The following is a 20,890-nucleotide window of genomic DNA, read 5'->3' as shown; positions in this document are numbered from 1 at the left end:
GTAACACCAATGTTCACATCACTCCTTGTTCAAGGTTTTCCTCAGCACAGTTATCCACATACCTAACCTACTTATTAAGCTCACCAAACTGGTTTTTACACCCTTCGTTCTAAAAATAAAAAGACACCAATTGGGTAAACAACTGAATGTTTTAAATAAGTATGTCAATTGTTTTTGTTGTAGGAGATTTGTGTAGGGAAAACTCCTTTCATAAGATGCATGTGAGGGTGACTCAGGTGAACACTATGCAGCTATGACGACTGCCAGGTGAGCCATAAGTGGGTCACTGGGGAGAGAAGGAGGAGCTGTTAGTAACCCAGTTTGTTCAGGTGAAGATGACTACAAGCTGCTGCATGACTGCACCTGTACACAGGGAAGTCTGGAGCTGATGCATACCTGAATACGCAGCATGTTGTTAAAGAATCACAAGAATCACAGTCACAAGATACAGCTCCTCTGTAGAGACTGCAGGTAATGGAAAGTTTCCATTCAGCTAATGTTAGGTGGCTACTAGGTTTAAAATGATGTGTTCAAACACTCATGGAAAATAATACATGCATATGAAAGCGTTTTTATGAGCTGTTTCACACAAATTCAAGTGAGATCTTTTTTTTTTTTTACCTCAAGCAAAACTCCAAACCCCATTTACTCCAGATATTAAAAATAACTTCGGTCACATCAGCAGGATCATTATTGAATTCTCTGTTCATGTAAGTGCATGACCAGGTAGCTTTTCTCTGAGTATTTACATTAGTGGTATTAAAATGTACCCTGATAAAACATTTAAAATCAACTAATTTAAAGTGTATATAGTCAGCAGACATTAATAATGGGAACACGTTTTAGTCGTAGCCCTAATTGTTTTCTAAAGTAACTTTGCGCATTTGCACGCTGTTTATTATAATATATATATGACGTTTAGTATAAAAACATATCATTGAAAATATACAGCTGTATGTTCATCTTTGGGGTACTGTGTCGTTAAAGCTGCCTTCACATGATAAGAAATTTGCTCTTCGCTCACCGCGAGGTAGGGCACAGAGCCTTGCAGAGGCAAAGCGCAGCAAAGGTATAATATGCCATCAGAAAGTGCGCAAGGAACAAATTCACTGTTGCTAGGCGACAACAACAGCTGCAGCTGTTATCACGCTGGTTGCGCTTCGAAAAGGTCAGCGGCAAACATTGTCAAAGTTGAAATAATTTGAACTTTGAGCGCAGCGCATGGTGGAAATTTCGAACGGTGTGCTACACCAAGGGTAGCATCGGTAGTTTTCTTGGACTCTCCTCTCGGCTCCTAACCTGGTGGTTCTTAACCTCGCGGTCAGGACCCTCCAGAAGGAGTCCCTAAAAATATATAATATATATATATATTTTTTGATATATGATAAATATATAATATATATATTTTTTTTGCTTTTTTTCTTGTGAAATACTATAAACTTTACCTCTTTAGGGGTCTAAAAACCCCTCAAAAGAAACACTCACTTCAGTTGAGTGGCTGAAAAGTGATAAAGCATTCATCATTTTAAATAAATGCTTTAGCTTATATTCAAATCTTGCCTCAGGCACCACCTAGGCTAGAGTCGGTACTAAATGTTGGAAAAACATTTTCACTGTGTCATAAATAAAGTGGTAAATTAATCTTTACCATGTGTTCATACAAGCTGCAGAACAGGAAAAGCTTTTGTTTTTCAGCATTCATGTCTCACATGGGCTATTATCCTGTTCCTACATTGTGTATTTGTCTACAGGGCGTCTGCAGTTAAATTACACCTGCGTAAAATATGTGTCACGAGGTGTTATGATTAAGTGTGAGCACGTAGTATGCACGGTGCGGTCTCATTAGGTGCAGTGTGTGTGACGGAATCATTCAGTTCTGTATGCACAGCGTGTGTTTACAGTATCTCCCTGAACATTTGCTCACCAGAGAAGAGCAGCCAGAGATCTCCTCTCATGTTCTCAGGAATCCCCTTGAGGACCAGCTCCTTCGTCTTCTCTGTGCGGTACATACACACTCCCTGTCCGTACTCTGCAAAGTGGTTCTTCCACGCCTGCTCCTTCAGGAACTCCTTCGCCTGAGCAAAGAGGGGAAAACAATTTCATGAGATGCAGTAGCTCAAGTACAATAACTGTAATCTTTTTTTCTTGCACACTCCACATAGCATGAATACTGTAATATTCTATAATACAGAATCACAGTCCCATTGCATTGAGCTCAAGAACAGGTTTGGCTTTATTTATGCACAGTCGTGCGGGAAAAATAATCCTGCTAGGCTCCTGTTAGCTGCAATCCTCCATGCAGCATAATATCCGTGCAGTGGAATGATGTGAAAATGGTAATCATGGAAAGGCAAGCAAAAAATGTACAACGTATATTACAAGACAGAAGCAGAATGAATTAGTGTGTTACTAAGTGCCGTGCCATGTTCGACAAGTTGAAATACTTTTAATTGTACTCGACAAAAGAGCATTTAACTCACCAGTTTGGGATTGAACTCTTCGGGTGAGCGGCGGCGGTACATGGTCATGAGGGCTTGTGTGGCGGTGGGCACGCTGCTGTCGTTTAGGTTGAACGTACGCTCGCCTTCTGAGCTCAAACTGTGCTGTGGGCTGCTGGAGAGCAGGGACCCCTGCTGGGAGTAAACCTGGAGGGGACAGACATCATATTCAAGAGCTTTTAAATGGACACAGACGCCACCAATGTTCACAATTATTCACATTATTTTATAAATGTTACATTTATTTAATGTAAACTAGGTATTTACAAAACAAAAGAACATTTTTTTACCTCGTCGTCTGAGCTGTTGAGGCTGCCGGTGAGCTCCCTCTCTAGGTATATCTTGGAGGTGGTCTGCTGCAGGAAGTCAGAAATCCTCTGGACCAGGAAGTCTCGGTCCTTCAGATTAGCGAACAGGAATGTCATCCGATTCTTGGTGCTGATGGAGAGCGGGCTGGGCAACACGTTGGAGCTGTCTGCCTTCTCCACGATGGTCACCTAAAAGAACGACGGGGAACATTCACAATCTCAGTTAGTAATAAATGACAAGCAGCCATATCCATGAAATGTATCAGAAATAGGAATTCTCATTTAAAAGAACAGTGTGTAACTGTTACTATTAGTACGTACTGCAGCTGCCCTTATAAAGTACTTATTGTTGCATGCAGTATGAATACAATTGGGACATACTGCTTTGTCATAACATGGCACCTTGAACTTTGACCTTCTTGCTCATATATCCGCTGAACAGAGGACTGTGGGTCAGAAGAGTCAGAAAAGCATGCTGGCTGCAAAATGTGCTCAGATGTAGTAGGATATCCTGGTATTTTTATGTATCATAGTATGTCAAACATGGCAGTGACATACTAAATCTTTTTCTGGCATACTAAATAGTAGGTAGTATGAGCAAAGAGTATAGAAACAAAGAGACGAAACTCTGGTGTTTTTTTGACACCAACAGCCGCTGCCGCCATTTTGGACTGAAAACACTTATTTTATTTATAATATGTTTATTGTTCAACACAGGCCATTTTGGTAGAATATGACAATGACATTTTTGTACTTTTGTACAGCACTTTTTAGGCAGACGTTTTACTGGCGTGTCGCGTTCAGTCCAAAATGGCGGAAGCGTAGCTTTGCTGCTGGGCGATGATGTGGCAATAGAACGAACAATTGACTTTCATTTCATGGCAATATACGGTCTTTGGTATGGTTATTGGAACGCACAGATAATGTGAGGCTGCAGTTACTTCCTGTTTACATAATTGATTGCTTGTGATTGGATGGCGCTGCTGTAACCTAGCAACCAATTTACATTTACCAGCTGCAGTAATACATTCCGTACGTTTTAATGGTTCAAGGTGATTTAGCAAATGACTACCGTTAAATGGAAACTAGCGAGTACTTACTTTGTGTACTTTCATTTGCAGTGACAACAACCCTCTACCAGACAACATTATCAAACACAGTCACATGTTGTCTCAGCGGTTTACTTCAGCTGATGACTGCTGTTCAGACCGAGGTGCTGACTTTATCTTTTCCAATTATTGTAACTCTTACTATTAAATCTACCATCTTGCGAGCTGTTAATGAAACAGACATTTAGACGGACCAACTTGCCTCTCGTAGCGGGATAATGAGGCTGCACAGTGTCTCTTCCTTGCTGGTGAAGCAGATGTAGTTGGTGGAAACAAACATCTGTCCCAGGATGTGCATCTTGTTGAAGGGGGTCCACAGGGTGCAGTCTGTGTGTCCGTCCAGTTTTTCATCTTTGGGCAGACGGAAGAGCGCTCGGTAACGCTCGCTCTTAGCTCTCGCATCCAAATCCCTGAAGGATGAAAAATGCAGAGTCATATTAGATGACAGATTTTTGTAAATATGCTTGATTTGACACAGTCAAAAAAGTGATACACCAAAATATAATTACTCTAATGCAAAATAATACCTGTTGTATAGTATAGTTTAGTATACCCTGTTAAATTTACAACAACAGTCCAGTGGATAGTTTCATTTCCTCATGTTACACAATTTTGACACGGACAATGAAGCATCTGTGCAGATACAGTGAAGTGTTGTGCAATAGCAGTCAGACTGCAGTGAAAACAAACCATGCTTACATAAAATGTGTTGACCAAGCAAAAATGGGATATTGAGGCCATCCTTAAGGGCTTGCAGAGAGTTCAACAGCACAATACCCTTTTATTTCCTAACACACGTGTGTCGTGCTTTTGCAGTTGAACTGTAAAATCTAAACTTGCAACACTGTTTTAGACTTTCTACCTCTGTCGTTAAGTGTCTGGATAACCAACTGCTCTACCAACCATAACACATTAATGTTCAATCGACTGCATGTCATAAACATGTTTAAACGGCATTAATTATTGATGAGCATAAGTGTTCCCGCTCCGCATCAGCTCTTTCTCACCTCTTGAGTGCCGACACCTTCTTGGGCGACTTCTTCTTGAGCTTGGGCAGCGAGCGGTCCTGCTCGAAGCCTTTGTTGTCCAGGAGCTGACGCATGGCGATGTTGGCCAGCTGCTCCGCCAGCTTAAAGGTCTCGTTGATGTTGAGGAAGACGGAGAAGTAGTGCTCGTTGATGCGGGTGCTCACTTTGATAGCGTCAGGCATCAGGAGGGTGGCGTTCTTCTCCAGCTGGGTGATATCGGCCCAACGCACCACCAGTTTGGCTGACAATTACAAAAAGACATTAAGGTAGAGACATTAGTACATATTGACCAGATAAGAAAAAACAATGGACTTAAGTGCTGTGCATCATTTTAGTATTCTTGCTTGTTTCTCAAGGTGAAACCATTTGCAAGTCTTGAACTATTTGATGTAACAACTTACTGCAATATAACTTGTGATAATAGTTTGGAATCTCAAATAAATACAGCCTTGAAAAAAAGATTAATGCCAGATTTAGTTAGGTCAGGGGGGCCCAAATCTTTCCCTTGGAGGGCTAAAACTGGAACTCAATGGTGGGCCACGGGCCAAAAATGTTTTTGCCCAAAACTACATGTGATTATCATAAAGTGGGCATGTCTGTAAAGGGGAGACTCGTGGGTACTCATATAACCCATTTTCATTCACATATCTTGAGGTCAGAGGTCAAGGAACCCTTTTGAAAATGGCCATGCCAGTTTTTCCTCGCCAAAAATGAGTCTAACTTTGGAGCGTTATTTAGCATTCTTCTCGACAAGCCAACATGACACGTTGGCACCAATGGATTCCTTGTGTTTTTATAGTTTCATATGATACCAGTACCGTATTGATAACCGAACCTGCTACAGCCTTCAAAAGACAATAAAGTTGGTCAGGATCGCTGGCGATCCCGCCGGCCTTTTAATAAAAATAAATAAGAAAAATTATCTAACATCTGGCAGGCCAAATCAAACCGGATGGTGGGCCAACTTTGGCCCGCAGGCCCCACTTTGGGCAGCCCTGATTTAGATATTCACAAAAGACTCCGATAACTCTACAAATCGAAACTCCAAAAACGATCTACTGTTCATACCACAACAAATGGGGGAGAGAATCGGTCAAAGAGTTAGTTAAGGAAGATATATAATATGGGGGTAAGTCAGATGAAGGCCACGTATTTTGTAACTCCAAAGTTTAAATGTACACAAAGGGGTTCTCAGGGATAAAACCAATGCAGTGTGGTAAAAAATAGATTATTGTTTTCATCTCATCTGGGCTTGTCTGTTAACTTTATCACATTGGCAAAGTTGCTAAAAAGATAATGTATATATTTGGAACAGAAGCGGATTGCTGTTTTCTGCCTGGGCAAAATCTCAGACAAGTTGACACAGGATGAATGTCTCTTTAAAATGCTTTTTGCAACTAGTAAAATAAATAAATGTCCGCAAGCAAACCAAGGAAGAGTATCTTAGCCCTACTTTAAGACTACAATATGAGCAATATGTAAAATACTAGAAAAATGAACCATACATATACTGTGCCTCTAAGGTGTCATTGAAAGACCCTGTTGCTGTACAGTTATTGTCTTGCCCATATCAACCCACCAATTCTGCCTAATGACATTGACAAAAGTAAAGTTGGGTAAAAAAAGATATCAGTATAGGTAATAGATAAAGACACATAAATAGTGAATATCCAACCTTCTTTTCCTAGTAAGTAGGAGTAGAAGCAGAGGTGGTTGATGCTGAGGTAGAGCCATCCCTGTCGCGGCACCATGCCCTTCCAGAAGCTGCAGGAGTAATAGTTGACAAGCTTCTCCTCCTCCGGCATCCCAAACAGCTTACGAAACTTGGCGCTGGCCTCCTTGAACTTGTCTGTGTCGTCGTCCTCTTTGACATCGTGGTTCTTGTTGTACTCCGCAATGATGCCCTGAGGCGAGAAGGAAAGAGACAGAAAGAGGAAATGAGCTGGAACATGAAACATTAGGATTGTAAAGCGAGGAACAGCAGTTGTCTATGTGATGTTTTAAATTACAAATTCCACATGGTTATATGCATCGAGCATGGGCTACTACAGTTTAGAGTACTTCATTGCCAGCAGTAATCTGGCAAAACCTTTTTCAGGAGTAGATGAGAACTGTTTAAAGGTGCAGTTGTGGCCTTCTTTACTCTTCTCTTTAAATTGAAAAAGACTGCACCACCATCTCATAAACGTTGGCTGGAGGATGTTAAAGCACACCTTAAACTCAAGCAGCTAAATCACAACACTCAAACCAGAAGGTTTGCTAAGATCGGGCAACCTTTTCTGTTCCATTTTCAAAATTGGACAGGTCCTCTTTAATGTGTACGATATCACGATGTATTTTTTTCCATTCTTTTCTTTTATTATCTCTTGAAAATTACACAAAAAAATATAAAAAAAACTTTAAAAAAATGTTTTAACTTAAACTAAAAACTAAAATATTTGAATAAATTTAACATTGTTAAATAAACATTTTTATTATTCTGTTACAGTATGAGCATTACACTGATAAAGAATTTAACTAGATAAAGTGTTTTAATGTCAGACTTTTTGTTACAATCTTAAAACTGTTTACATTTCTTTAATGTCTGTAATTAATTTCCAGGATAATTGAAACTTGCACTTCAGCTCATAAACTTTGTCTTTAGATGCCACCATGCTCTCGCGAGTGCCGGATTGGTACTATGAATGTGCGACTCTCAGCAGAGATGAGAAGGAAGTGAGATGGCTCACTCCTTAGCTACATCCATCATCAGCTACGGAAAAATTATGTGTTTAATTATTTTTTACCACTTGTCTTCGGGCAAGTAAGTTGCTAGATTTACTAGCCCAACATTTTACTTGCACCTGAGTGGTGGATATGTTTATGTCTATACATACTGTATATATATAGTGTATTACTTGTTCTGCTCTGTGGTGGTTACTACACAAAGCCTGATGATAAAAGATCAAAAAGTTCCTCTGTTAATTTAAATTTATTGGAGAGCTATCAGTTTATTTTTTTTATCCACTACCTGTAAACGCTCTACACTCTGACTGTCCAGGACCAACAAATAGAAAAATCCAAAACAATGTCCATAATGTTCCACCTATAATGAAAAACAATCGTCTCACTATTTCACACGGGACATTTTGGATTTAGTCCAAACATCACATTACATTTTTGATAGGACAGAATGAGTAGTTACCTGGACTTTTCCTTTGACAAAGGTGGTAATGTCATTCTCATTCTCAAAGATGGAGAGCGTCTGCAGCAGGTTATGCTCCAGCCACTCCCAGTGCTCGGTGATCTCTTTACGGGAGGTTCCTGCAGAGAAAAGTCAGAGCACTCAGACACTGGGTTCACACAGGGGAAGCATGATGGTGTAATGTTTCAGAAATAACTGGCACTATAGTTACGATCTAGCACTGGGCCACACATGAATTAATGGGAAAATTACCATGCAAAATGAGAGATATTGAGGTATTTTGTATTCTTTAACAGGGAGTTGGGAGATCATCTTTAACTGGAGGACGGGCTAGTCAAATTTCAAGAGTAAAATTAAATGAATATCTTCTAAACAGCAACACTATAACGACCATGTTGTTACCGTTATCAGTGAGGTCAAAACTGTTTTTTTTTTTGCTGCTGCAGGAGAAACTGATCGCAGTAATGGCTGCCACTGTGGACCATTATCCCTCAGCACTGCTGCAAACAGCCGTCCAGTGAGTGCACATTCACTGAATTAGCCACGTCTGCCAGACTGCTCCACTCTCCTCTATCTCTGGGTGGAGAGGGAGGGGAGCTGGAGAGCAATTGCCATTTCAAAGTCAGGCTAGTCTTCTGTAGGCCTCCATTTCAGAGAGGGAGCACAAATAGTGCTCATTTCATATACACATTTAGTAGGGAACAGATGAATTAATTACATGGCTGCACATATACCCAAACAAACTCATCTTACAGCAGTTTGATCCTAACATAACCTTATCAAGCATCATCCTGATTCATTGGCTTTTTATCGCCTCTCAACTCCCACATATATGCAAATAAAGCACAGCAAATATCACCTGTTCAAGCTTCTCAAACATGGATGTAACTAATCATTATTTTCATTGTCAATTAATCTGACGATTATTTTCCAGATTAATTGATTAGTGGTTTTGGTCTCTAAAATGTCAGAAAATGGTGAAAAATGTTAATCAGTGTTTCCCAAAGCCCAAGATGACATCCTCAAATGTCTTGTTTTGTCCATAACTCAAAGATATCCAGTTTACTGTCATAGAGGAGTAAAGAAACCAGAAAATACTCACATTTAAGAAGCTGGAATCAGAGAATTTTTCCTTTTTTTTCTTAAAAACATATTTAATCGCAATTAATTGTATGATTGTCTATAGTTAATCGCGATTAATCGCAAATTAATCTCAATTTGTATCTGTTCAAACTGTACCTTAAAGAGAGATCTGTCAAGTATTTAATACTCTTATCAACATGGGAGTGGGCAAATATGCTGCTTTATGCAAATGTATGTATATATTTATTATTGGAAATCAATTAACAACACAAAACAATGACAAATATTGTCCAAAAACCCTCACAGGTACTGCATTTAGCATAAAAAAATATGCTCACTCAAGTCCAACAGGCAACAACAGCTGTCAGTGTGCTGACTTGACTATGACTTGCTCCAAACTGCATGTGATTATCATTAAATGGGCATGTCCGTAAAGGGGAGACTCGTGGGTACCCATAGACCTCATTTTCATTCACACATCTTGAGGTCAGAGGTCAAGGAACCCCTTTGAAAATGGCCAAGCCAGTCTTTCCTCAGTATCATTACTCTAGCTTTTAAACTGAGCCTGCTACAACCTAAAAATTGCATGTTGCGTTAATGGCGTTAAAACAAATTTACGTTAACACGTTATTATCGCGTTAACTTTGGCAGCCCTAGAAATTACTCAAACCAAACAAACCGATCGTCAAAAGAGTTGGCGATTAATTTAATAGTTGACAACTAAACAACTATCTTTGCAACTCTAAAACTAATAATGTATAGGTTTTGGACCACAGTGGTTGCTGTGGTCGGAGAAAACAAGCAGTTTGTTCTGCATATATGTCAACTTAGGCTACAGGAAAGTCACTATTCTTAACATTTGTAGACTAAACGATTGATTGACTCATCGAGAAAATATCAGCAAATTAATAGATAATGAAATTAGTTGCAGCCCTGGTTTTGTGTTGGAAGTGTCAAAGCTTTTCCTAAAATGATTTCATATTCAGTGTCACTGCAAAAATGAAAAGTGCTGCTTCTAATCAGTCTGGAGTGTCGCTGCTGCTTTGCATGATTTGCTGCCACAGACAGCCTCTCACTGGAGATAACAAGTAAAGCTTTGCATACATAGAATATGCAGATTACGTTATTGTGAGACGCCAGCAATCATAATGAAGCCCCATTGAGTGATAAGCAGAAAAACATCCACTCATATTTGAGCATTGATTCCTGATCCCGTAATCCTGCCCTTTAAACCCACCGGGGCATGATGTAATGCTTGGCATTCAGCAGCCAACATGGGAAAAGGCAGGATGCTGGAGCATTATGTGTTGTGTGGTGGCTGTGGGAGGGATGTGGAGGGGTCTATACTGGAGTAACACATACCTGTTTATCTAAAATGTGCAGATCAACTGAGGTGGTGTAAACCAATAAACTGAATTCTGCCATGTACTGTATGTGCATTTCCTCACAGTCTTTTGAGCCAAGAGTTAAAGTGCACACACATACCATGAGCAATGATCCAATAAACTAAAGAGTCAGGAGTCTGGTAGAGGATCCTATATGGGGCCATCCGAGCACTGGAGTCCAAGACGACATCCAGGGTCCCAACCAGCAAACCTGCAAGAGACCAAAATACTGTTATTAAAGACCGAGAACCAAATACTTTATACAAAACACTTCAGATTTCAGATTAGGCTAAATAAAGAACTTATTGTGTTGGTCCAGAAACAGTAAAAACCTCACACGCTAAAAAATACCCCATGGTGCAAGTTAACCTAGAAATATGTTCAGCTGTGAAACAAAAGCCTTTACAGACATTTAATGACTATAAATGACCATGTGAGAAGCCTAACAAATAAAACTAAATGCATTGATACAGCATTACATTGATACTCAGAGCATGTTGTTATGCATAAGCCAAGGGGAATAAGTAAAGGGGAATCCCTTGAGGTCTTGTGGTTTAAGATATGATAAACATCCTGTGGCTTGAACGACTTGTTCAGCATGTTAGATCTGCATATCTTAGACTCTGGGGTTTGATAACTAAATGTGATTTTGTTATCTGAAGCCAGGTGATAAATGAAGGCAGATAACTAGTGGTGTGAAACTAACTGAGAGAATGAGAAGGTGATGAAAGATAAAAGTCACAGGAGAAAAGGACGAATGGGCTAATGGAATGAAATAATGAAGAGCCATGATGCATCTAAAGGTTAACAGATGCAAGTGTTCCTCCGTACAGAAAGCACGTGGCGCAAATCTATAGTACATACTGATGTCAAGCAAAACTTGCAAAAACTCTTGCGAGATTCGCTCCCCGACGACCTATCCTAACCTTAACCATTCGAGGTCAATGCCTAACCTTAACTATTTAGGATCAATGCCTAACCTTAACTATTCAAGATCAATACCTAACCTTAACTTTTCAAGGCCCTTAACTATTTAAGATCAATACCTAACCTTAACTATTCAAGAGCAATGCCTAACCTTAACTTCTCTAGGTCAATGCCTAACCTTAACTATTTGAGGTAAATGCCTAACCGTAACGCTTCGAAAACAATGCCTAACCTTAACTTTTCAAGGTCAGTGCCTAACCTTAGGCTCTTGCGAGAGTTTCCCAACTTATCGGTTACTTTCTAGACACGACCCTGGAAATTCTTTCATAAATTGTGAATTGAAGTGACGTTCAGAGTTGCAGTTTGATGGCCGTCTAACATTGCACGTATCACACCATTTCCTGTTATTCTAAAATGTTTAAGTATGTCAATGTCTCAATGACACAGCAATGAATGGAAACAATGCAGGTTCACAATATATTTAACAACATATACTTTGTAAATGTTTTATGCGGATTCGCACTTTTTGTTGAGAAACACTTAATGTAAACAAGAAAACTTCACAGGATACATTTAACAACTTATTAAAAGTGACAACTGCAGACTTGATAGGCCGCTGTAAGAACCCTTTATCTATTTCTGACATTTTTAATCATTTCTGATTTACTAGCTTTTGCTGCTGGCTTATCATGAGATGAGAAACCTTTGACCCTTTACTAATGACTTCACAGCCAAAAACAGTTTAACAACCTGGAAACCCAAAAAGCTGTTCTTAATAATGGCTTGTAACTGATCTGAGAGCAGTTACAACTTAAAAACCTTTTACATAAGTTCCTAATTAGAAAGTGGTGCCACAATGACTTGAAATTTAGAAACCTACAAAACCATTTTCTGAGCTGTTGGTAGCTGTGAATATTCTCCTTAGCTCAGAGTAGGTATACGTTGAACTGCCATGAGAGACAGGTTATTTTTGTTTCTGCAGCTCATCAGGGCAAAAACAGAATGAGTCACACAGAGAGAGAGAGGATGAGGGGGAGGAAGGGGACAGACAGAGAGGAGACAAGCGAGTGAAGCTGAAATGTTTTCTTATTTTCAGAGGAAAAAAAGTCAGAAATAATAAAAATATATCTACGTGGTTTAGACTCACTGACCCGCCATTATTTAAAGACCTCGGACTACAGTTACAATCATTCACTCCATCTGTCTGCCCTCTCTTCTCATGTCCTTTCTTCTCTCCACATATCTTTTTCATATAATATGATCATATATTTTTCCTCTTTATATTCCTCCTCATCAGTCCCTCTCACCACTCAAGAAAAACAACAATAAAGGGCCTTAATAAATAGCTGCTAGGCCATGACGTCTCTAAAACTGACAGTTAGATGGTGACTGTCATGTGTCAGAGCCCTGCCATGAGAACTACTATACACACTATACACAAATAAACTATTCACTTGTATTTGAAAGAGGTCAATCAGCTAAAGTGGAGGCTATTCATACTGAAACTAATGAGATAATTCAGCCTGACACTTTGGTTTAGTCCCTTTGTGAGGAACAAACAACTGTAGTGAGCGTGAAGACAACTTCCTCTTTGACAAAAGAAAATCACAAGGTTTAAAAACAGTCATAACTGAAACATTCGACAATTGCTCACACCTCAGACTCAGGCATTTAGTGTGCCCTGTTATAAATTTTCCTCTCAAAATAGTTTAAAGTAAATACCAAAGTGATGCAGCGAATGAGAGTATCTGCTGCTCTATCTTGAAGTCTCGTAGTTAAAAATTCATGAAAGGCAGCTAATTTGGACACAGCAATGAATGGTTCAGCCTACGACGTGTGAGTTGAGGTTTAACACAGGAAATTTGGGGGTTAACGAACAAGAAAGGAGACCACTGAAGGTGTGAGACCACTTGACATACACCTTGTTCTTCCTCCAGTCAGACCGATACAAGTGAAACCCCAAACAGACCAATCCAGTGTGAATTGAACACGAGTTGTTGTTTATTTTACAAACGGCAGTCCCGGAACACATCACATGCCTCTGCATGTTCAACCCATCACACCAAAAAGTCCATGTGACTACTTGTTCCAACTCACACCTCTGCCTTTACAGAGATAATTTCCTTCCACACGCTGAATGAGTGGGTGCACAACCTACAAAACAAAGACAACACACAGTTTTAATGGTTACATGTTCCGTCTGTTATTTCTGGGGGGTAGAAAAACACCGAACAGAACAAGCTATAAAATCATGTGATGCGTTGTGCCTCTCAGACACACAATCAGAGCTCCCTATTGTTAAAGCGAAACGAATCACCTTCTCTGAAACATTAGTGGTCTCACTCAGTGAGAGAGCAGGAGACCAAACCAACAACATGAGGAAAAAGGGGCTTTTCTTTTGTTTATATCCTCTTTCTGCCAAAAGAAATGCCTGTTCCTTTTTTTGCATTGAGCACACAAAGGAACATAATATCCCTCAGTCTTAAAATCAATACTGTTTCAGTTAACAGAAACCTGAGACAAGCCTGAATCATCATCATCATCATCACAAAATGCAAGTCTCATTGCCTCCACGTAATGTGTATTTTACGGAACAATTTCTACATCTATTAACATTAAAAGAAGTATGTAACATTCCGAGGATCTATTAGCAGAAATGGAATATAATAATCATAACTATGTTTTCATTAGTGTATAATCTCCTGATACTAAGAAACGTTTCTGTTTTCATCAGTAGGCTACCTCCGGGTCTGAGAAATGAAGCCAATGCAGAGGTGTCTAAAACCTGCATTCTTCATAACAGCCAGCAGGGGGCGACTCCTCTGGTTGCAAAAAGAAGTCAGATTGTATAGAAATCTATGAGAAAATGACCCTACTTCTCACTTGATTTATTGTAAACATGAGTTTATGGTCTCAATCGCTAGTTTCAAGTCTTCTTCAATACAGCATGATGTTCATTTAGTAAATTATGTTCCCATTTAGAGTCAAATAGACCATAAAGCAGGGGATGCTTTAGGGCGTGGCTACCTTGTGATTGACAGGTCGCTACCACAGCGTTGTCCGGTCTGGGTGTAGTCCGTGTTTCCCTCTTACAACTTTAACCTTTTCACAGTGTGTTTTCAGTTCATGAAAGTTCATTATAACCTTTTTGATCACCTGAAAATGTCTTATTCAGTGTTCGGTCGTACTTAGCTCCACCCTCTCGTTTCACTTCTGGTTGCAAAAAAAACAAGATGACGACGGCCAAAATGCCAAACTCAAGGCTTCAAAACGCCAGTCCACAAACCAATGTGTGATGTCACAATAGCTACGTCCACTTCTTATATACAGTCTATTGATTTTGAGTCCTTCATATCTACATAGACACCAGATATCTGCAACTACACCACTAGATGCTGCCAAATCCTACACACTGCACCTTTAACGAAAGTCATAAAGTTGAAAGTAGCTGTGCGTCCTATAAAAGAACAGGATCAGTATCTGTTTGATATGACACACTTCCACTCAAACATACAGTAATTAGCAGCTAGATTGTGAAATATCGTGTTGTACAATGACTCAAATTATTGTGTAATTTTACGCTAAAGTGTGAGGTTGCATAACAACTGACAAGATCACCTGATTCTGAGGTTATTTACAGTCGAATGACTACAGGTTTTGTTTTGTCTTGTTCTTTTTGCTCCCTCTCTGAACATACTGACTAGTAATGATCATGGCCACATATAGACAACAAAGGACACTCAGATGTGAGACGTCCTTTCAAATGTCCCTCCAGCTCTGTACTGTCCTACAAAACAATGTGCATGCAAACTCTGTTATTAGATAAGACTGTAAGTGACTGTTAAAAGCTGGTAGCTTATCGGGTTTAAACTGTCATGCAAATTACATTAAACATGACACTGAGCAGCTACTTCCATACTGTAGACCTACTTACAGCTTTGTTAAGTGTATTTGTATGTGTCTTTTAAAACAAACCAAGTTACAGTATGTTCACATTCTTGTGTGTATCCTGGCGTGAGAACTGTGTTTAATGCATTTCCTTCCTCAAAACATCTGCAAAGATGATTTTTCTCAGAAGTTTGAAACTTGCATTATTTACATTCATGTTTGCTAGCTTGCAAACTTCCTCTTAACTACCTTTGCTGGCACACAGCTGAGTTACAGTACTGATCTCTGAATGGATGATATTCTTAACTGGTACGAACATCAGTAATGATCCTACAAGCTTTTGAGTATTAAGGAAAACTACAATAGATTTGTATTTGAGGGTTCCAAAAAGATGAATCCTTGATAAGTTTTATTCAGATAAAAGAGGTGAACTGGAGTTAACATAAAACTGATGTGTAGTTGGAGAAGTCGACCGATAGTGGATTTTTAAAAGGCCGATATAATAACGATAGTTTGGAGCAGGAAAAATCCGATAGCCGATTAATCGGCCGATATCGTCTTCACTTCTGCAGCAACCTAGTCAGCTACTTTTGCATACGCCGTTTTTAATAAATCAGTCTTTTTTCACTCCGAATTTAATATTTCATAAGAGAAGATCCTGAAGTGTGATTTGGTGATTTACATCGTTGGAAAATGTTCTATTTATTTACAATGGCCAATGTGCTGTTCTGTGGCTTACAGTATGACTGGCCAGGATTACTTCTGTTGCACGTTTCGTACATTGTTAAATGTTGCTCTATTCCCGGGATAAGGAGGATCCTCAAGTGTGCGGTTTCATTTCATGAATGGATGGTTAGGTGGAGGGATTATCTGGAAGAGAGCCAAAACTGGTACAGTAAACTAGTTAAAGTAACAGTGAATGGTTTATTTTCCTCCCTGTCTGACTGTCTCATGCAGCTACTGTACCGAAGTTCCACAATGTGCAGTGAATTATGTCTAATAATCAGAGAGCAGCTGTTTGGTGGAGCAAAGCAAACACACATTTGCCTTTTTTCACCAAACCTCGCTGGCCCTCTGCCAGCTCCGACATCAGAGCTCGAGCCCCGTTACGTTGAACACGCAGATCTGTGCGCGGCTCAGTAAAATGCTTCGTCCTGATGCAGCTGATTGGTTTCCCCTCTCCCTGGAAGAAGTGCCAGTGTCACTGGGCGCCGAGTGCCAACTGGCACACAGTACGAGTCACCAAGCTCGACATTTACATAACGATGACATCATCCCCTAGCACCACTTAGCACACTTTGTGTTTCCAAAGCAAGAACTCACCAGAGACGGAGAAAAGGAGGCTGCAGGTCTTGTTTTGTATTATTAATAGCAAAGAGGATCAAATGTGTCAAGTCTGAAACCTGAAACCTCAATGTTTCCTTTAAGCCTTTATTAGTCAGACTACAGTTGATAAATATGACAGTATATATACCTCGAGATAAGAATTTACCACACTGTTTATACCCCAGATGTTATCTCTTTACTATCTCTGGGTGTATCTGGCCACTTGTGCTTTACTGGATTTAAAAGACTTTTGCTTCAATTTAACGAAATAACTTAATTTTTAATAGATCTTATTAACTGGATTGACTAAAAACAGACATTCCCATCTGGTTATTTTAGCCATAAAAAGGTTCAGTGGTTCCCAACCTGGGGGTCAGGACCTCAACAAGGGGTCACAAAGTCTAAGAGGTTACAGGGGTGAGAAATAATAATAAAAAAATGAAATACTAAATTTGGCTGCTCAAAATGACATTTGTTTTGGGATTTTTCTCTTATCTTTTCTCTTTTCTTGTGTAATACTTCAGAGTTTTACCTCGTCGGGACTCCAAAAGAAGGGAAACTCACTCTTTGAATGCACTGCTCACTTCTCTTATTAGTACCACTACGTATTATAATGGAGTCACAAGCAAAAAAAGGGTTGGAAGCCACAATAGTATATCACAATATATATCGATATCATTACATGAAAGTAGATTAATATGATAGAAGTTTTATTCTACATTGCCCACTCCTGAGTCAGACTGGTCCTCAATGGCAGATTTGACTGTTATCATAGTTTCTGGTGTTAAAGTGACACAGAGTGAGAAACTCTCAGCAGGGAACAGAAACTGAGCTGATCAACACGGATCATTCAGTGATAGAGGCGTCGGCTTCACTTCAGCTTTGAATCAAAAACAAATAAATAATCCTAATTTAGATTGATATAAATTGTGATATTTCACTACATATACATCATGTTAAAGTAAAGCCAAAAGCCCCAGGTTCACTGTGCGGCAATTGGTTTGTGATCATTTAATTAATTGTACATTTTTGAGCTGCAACAATTAATCAATTAGTTTGACTTTCAAAAATTAATTGCCAACTATTTTGATAATGGAATAATTGATACGAGTTTTTAAGGAAATAAAGTCTAAATTCTCTGATTCCTGCTTCTTAAATGTGAATATTTTCTGGTTTCTTTACTCCTCTATGACAGTAAACTGAATATCTTTGAGTTGTGGACGAAACAAGACATTTGAGGACGTCATCTTGGGCTTCGGGAAACTGATCGACATTTTTCACCATTTTCTGACACTTTATGAACAAACAACTAATCAATTAATCGAGAAAATAATCGTTGGTTGCAGCCCTAGTAATTTGTTTGTCTGCTTTATTACCTGATCTTGAGGTCCAGTGTCAAAATGTAGCATTATTACCTTCATTATTTAAACTGATACTAAGCTTATATTAAGCATACTCCTTAATTATATATTTTTTTAAACAAATTACCATACAGCAAATATGGGGTCATCTAATATTTCACCATGGCAAAAAAATAAATTAAAAAAAATACACATTAGGCATCAAAATGGGGAGTGTGCAGCTAATTTGTGCAGCCCAAGTTATCCTTCCTATCAGATATATGTCAAAATCAATCTAATCTATTAATTCACGTTCCAAAATATGTTTAATTGGCTCGTTTAATTCCTCAAAGATGTTGAACAGTATTTCATCTGTAAAACTTGAAAACTGTTGTAACCAGCTGAATTCAGGTCAAAGAACGAACCACATTACAAAATTCAGAGAGAAAAACAGGACAGCAGGCTGTTAAACTGTGAACCTCAACCAGTCAGTTCCACAACCTGACCCTCCTCTTCCTCCGCCTCTTCCTCATGCTCCTGCTGGTGCTTGACCCATTTTGGATAGTATAAGCAAGAGACAGGAGGAGGAGGAATAATAAGAGAAGGAGGAAGGGCAATGATTCAGCACAAACAAGCAAACAGACCGTGTCTCAGATAGATTCTCTGTTATTGAGCCTCCACAGCTATTAGCAGCTGCACAAGAATGGCAACTACTATCGTTTGCATTGTTGTAATCTCATTTGTTGCAGGTAGGAATAGCCCGCCATTTTTTACAAGATAGTATAACAATAATGTCGGGAGTAATTATATGATCAGAGAATAGTTGTGCTGGACTTTGTCCACTGATGTCAGCGTACTTGGTCGAAGGTTTATCCTTCCTCAAAGCAGGTTGAAAATAGTGTGAATAAATCAATTAGAGCAGGTTTTCAAGGTGGGAGGTCCAGACAGTTTCAGGGGTGAAAACATAATACATTAGTTCTCAAAAGGAGATCACATAGAATATAGCCTAAATGTGTGTGATGTGGTTATAGTTCAGAGGTGCAGTAGTTTGGGGGGATTTTATTGTTTTCCCAGAGTCAGAAACTAATAAATGCCTATAGGACAGACATGTTCTATGTATTTTAAGTTGAAACTGGGAAATCTGATTACTTCTGATGAATTTAAAACATTAATGAAAGACCTAGAAGCAGAGTCAATCGGGAGCTGTCTGTGTTTCTGAATATTTTCACTTTAACGTTGGCTTCAAACATTTGATTTCAATGTGTTTTGTATGATATTATGCTATGTATTTATTTTGCATTTGTTTTATGTTGTGGCGTCTGAAACTTTAATGTATGTTTAAATGCTGCTGTCTTGGGCAGGTCTCTCTTGCAAAAGAGATTCTTAATCTCAATGGAGTACTACCTGGTTAAATAAAGGTTGAATAAAAATAAAAAAATAAAATTTGGTGTAGCCTAAAGTTATGCCAAACAACAATACTAGGTTTTATTGGCTCAATTGTTGAATCTCTATGGGATCAAATAACATCATCATGATCCCATGGGCATCCAGGATTTGAGGGAAACTATAAGCAAATAAACTAAGATTCCCGAGGAGGTGCCTTTTCCAAGCTTTGTCTGAGGTGAGGCCCACATAGTCTCAGACTTTGAAACCTCCTGAATTAGGAGCATTTAACTCTTCACATCCAGGTGAAAAGCCACCTGCTGTGACAGCACAGATTGTCATGTGATCGACCACCTCACATTATCCTGCACTGTAAACAATTGCTGTTAATTTACAGCAGGATTTCAACAGTATTAACCTGTTATTGCTAAAAACAGTGCTTTACTGTTAATACAAAAGAAAACCTGTTAAATTACGCTCATAGGCCGTTTTTTAACTGAACTATAATGCATTCTTAAAAAACATCACTTTACTGCTGATCAACTGTCTAAAGTATCACCAGTAACAGTTTCATGCAGTATTTTTTTAATTCTGGGACCTGATCTGCACATGTGAGGCTTGTACATTGTACATGATTGTAAAATCAGTGAATTAGCTCTGTTCTTCACTCACATGTTGTTATGGTTTGCATTCTGTGCTTGTAGCCAGCTATAGACAGACATTTTCGGGAAAAGTGTCAACAAGTCTATTATAGCCTTTTTCCTAACAAGTCCCTTTAATTGTATTTAGTGTGACTATTCCTACAGTATGTCTGTAACCTGCTAAGTCTATTCATCTAGGCACAAAATAATGTTTATTAAAATGTATGTAAAAAATACAACCTAAATAGTGCATTAAAACAAATCAGTAAGATAATGTAAAAGAAAGGTGAAAAACAGCTATATAATGTATCTTTAAACAGTAAATTAACTGTAAAATACTGTGAAATTAATAAAAAAACAACCAGTTCAAACTGTATTTTTCATTAACAGTACAAAGCTGTAGATTTTAGCGACAGTATAATAATGTTAATTTTACAGTAACATAAAGGCAACCCTGCTGTCAGTTCTTTACTGTTAGATTACTGGGAAATTCTTAACAGTGTGTCCATCCTGTCCTCAACCTGTCACTCGGTCACATCTCATCATCTCAACCTCTGGTATTTAAAAGGTCCCATATTGTAAAAAATTAGATTTCCATGTCTTTTATATTATAAAGCAGGTTTAAGTGATATATAAATACTGATACTGTGAAAGTATCAAAACGCTCAATCAATGGAGAAATACACACAGCCTGTATTCAGAAACTGTGCGTTTGGAACAAGCCGTCAGGATTTCTGTCCATTTGTGATGTCACAAATCTACAATATTTAGACAATTTCACAGTTTTAAA

The 20,890-nt window shown here is 38.8% G+C and overlaps 1 protein-coding gene across 1 annotated transcript in view; it reads right to left on the bottom strand.

Moving 5' to 3' along the window:
* Positions 1-20,890, bottom strand: part of tbc1d9 (TBC1 domain family, member 9 (with GRAM domain)) — a 30,962-nt gene that overhangs the window by 8,951 nt on the left and 1,121 nt on the right. The window contains exons 2-9 of the mRNA XM_037764906.1: positions 10,696-10,806; positions 8,128-8,246; positions 6,619-6,847; positions 4,923-5,184; positions 4,118-4,325; positions 2,789-2,995; positions 2,481-2,645; positions 1,925-2,075 (exon numbers count right to left, since the gene is read on the bottom strand). Of these exons, the coding sequence (XP_037620834.1) occupies positions 1,925-2,075; positions 2,481-2,645; positions 2,789-2,995; positions 4,118-4,325; positions 4,923-5,184; positions 6,619-6,847; positions 8,128-8,246; positions 10,696-10,806 (1,452 nt within the window). The remainder of the gene's footprint in view (positions 1-1,924; positions 2,076-2,480; positions 2,646-2,788; positions 2,996-4,117; positions 4,326-4,922; positions 5,185-6,618; positions 6,848-8,127; positions 8,247-10,695; positions 10,807-20,890) is intronic.

This window comes from Sebastes umbrosus, chromosome 3 (genome assembly GCF_015220745.1).
Source record: "Sebastes umbrosus isolate fSebUmb1 chromosome 3, fSebUmb1.pri, whole genome shotgun sequence".
NCBI lineage: Eukaryota > Metazoa > Chordata > Actinopteri > Perciformes > Sebastidae > Sebastes > Sebastes umbrosus.
Note: the sequence above shows the minus strand (reverse complement) of the source record. Positions and strands in the feature narration are given on the sequence as shown.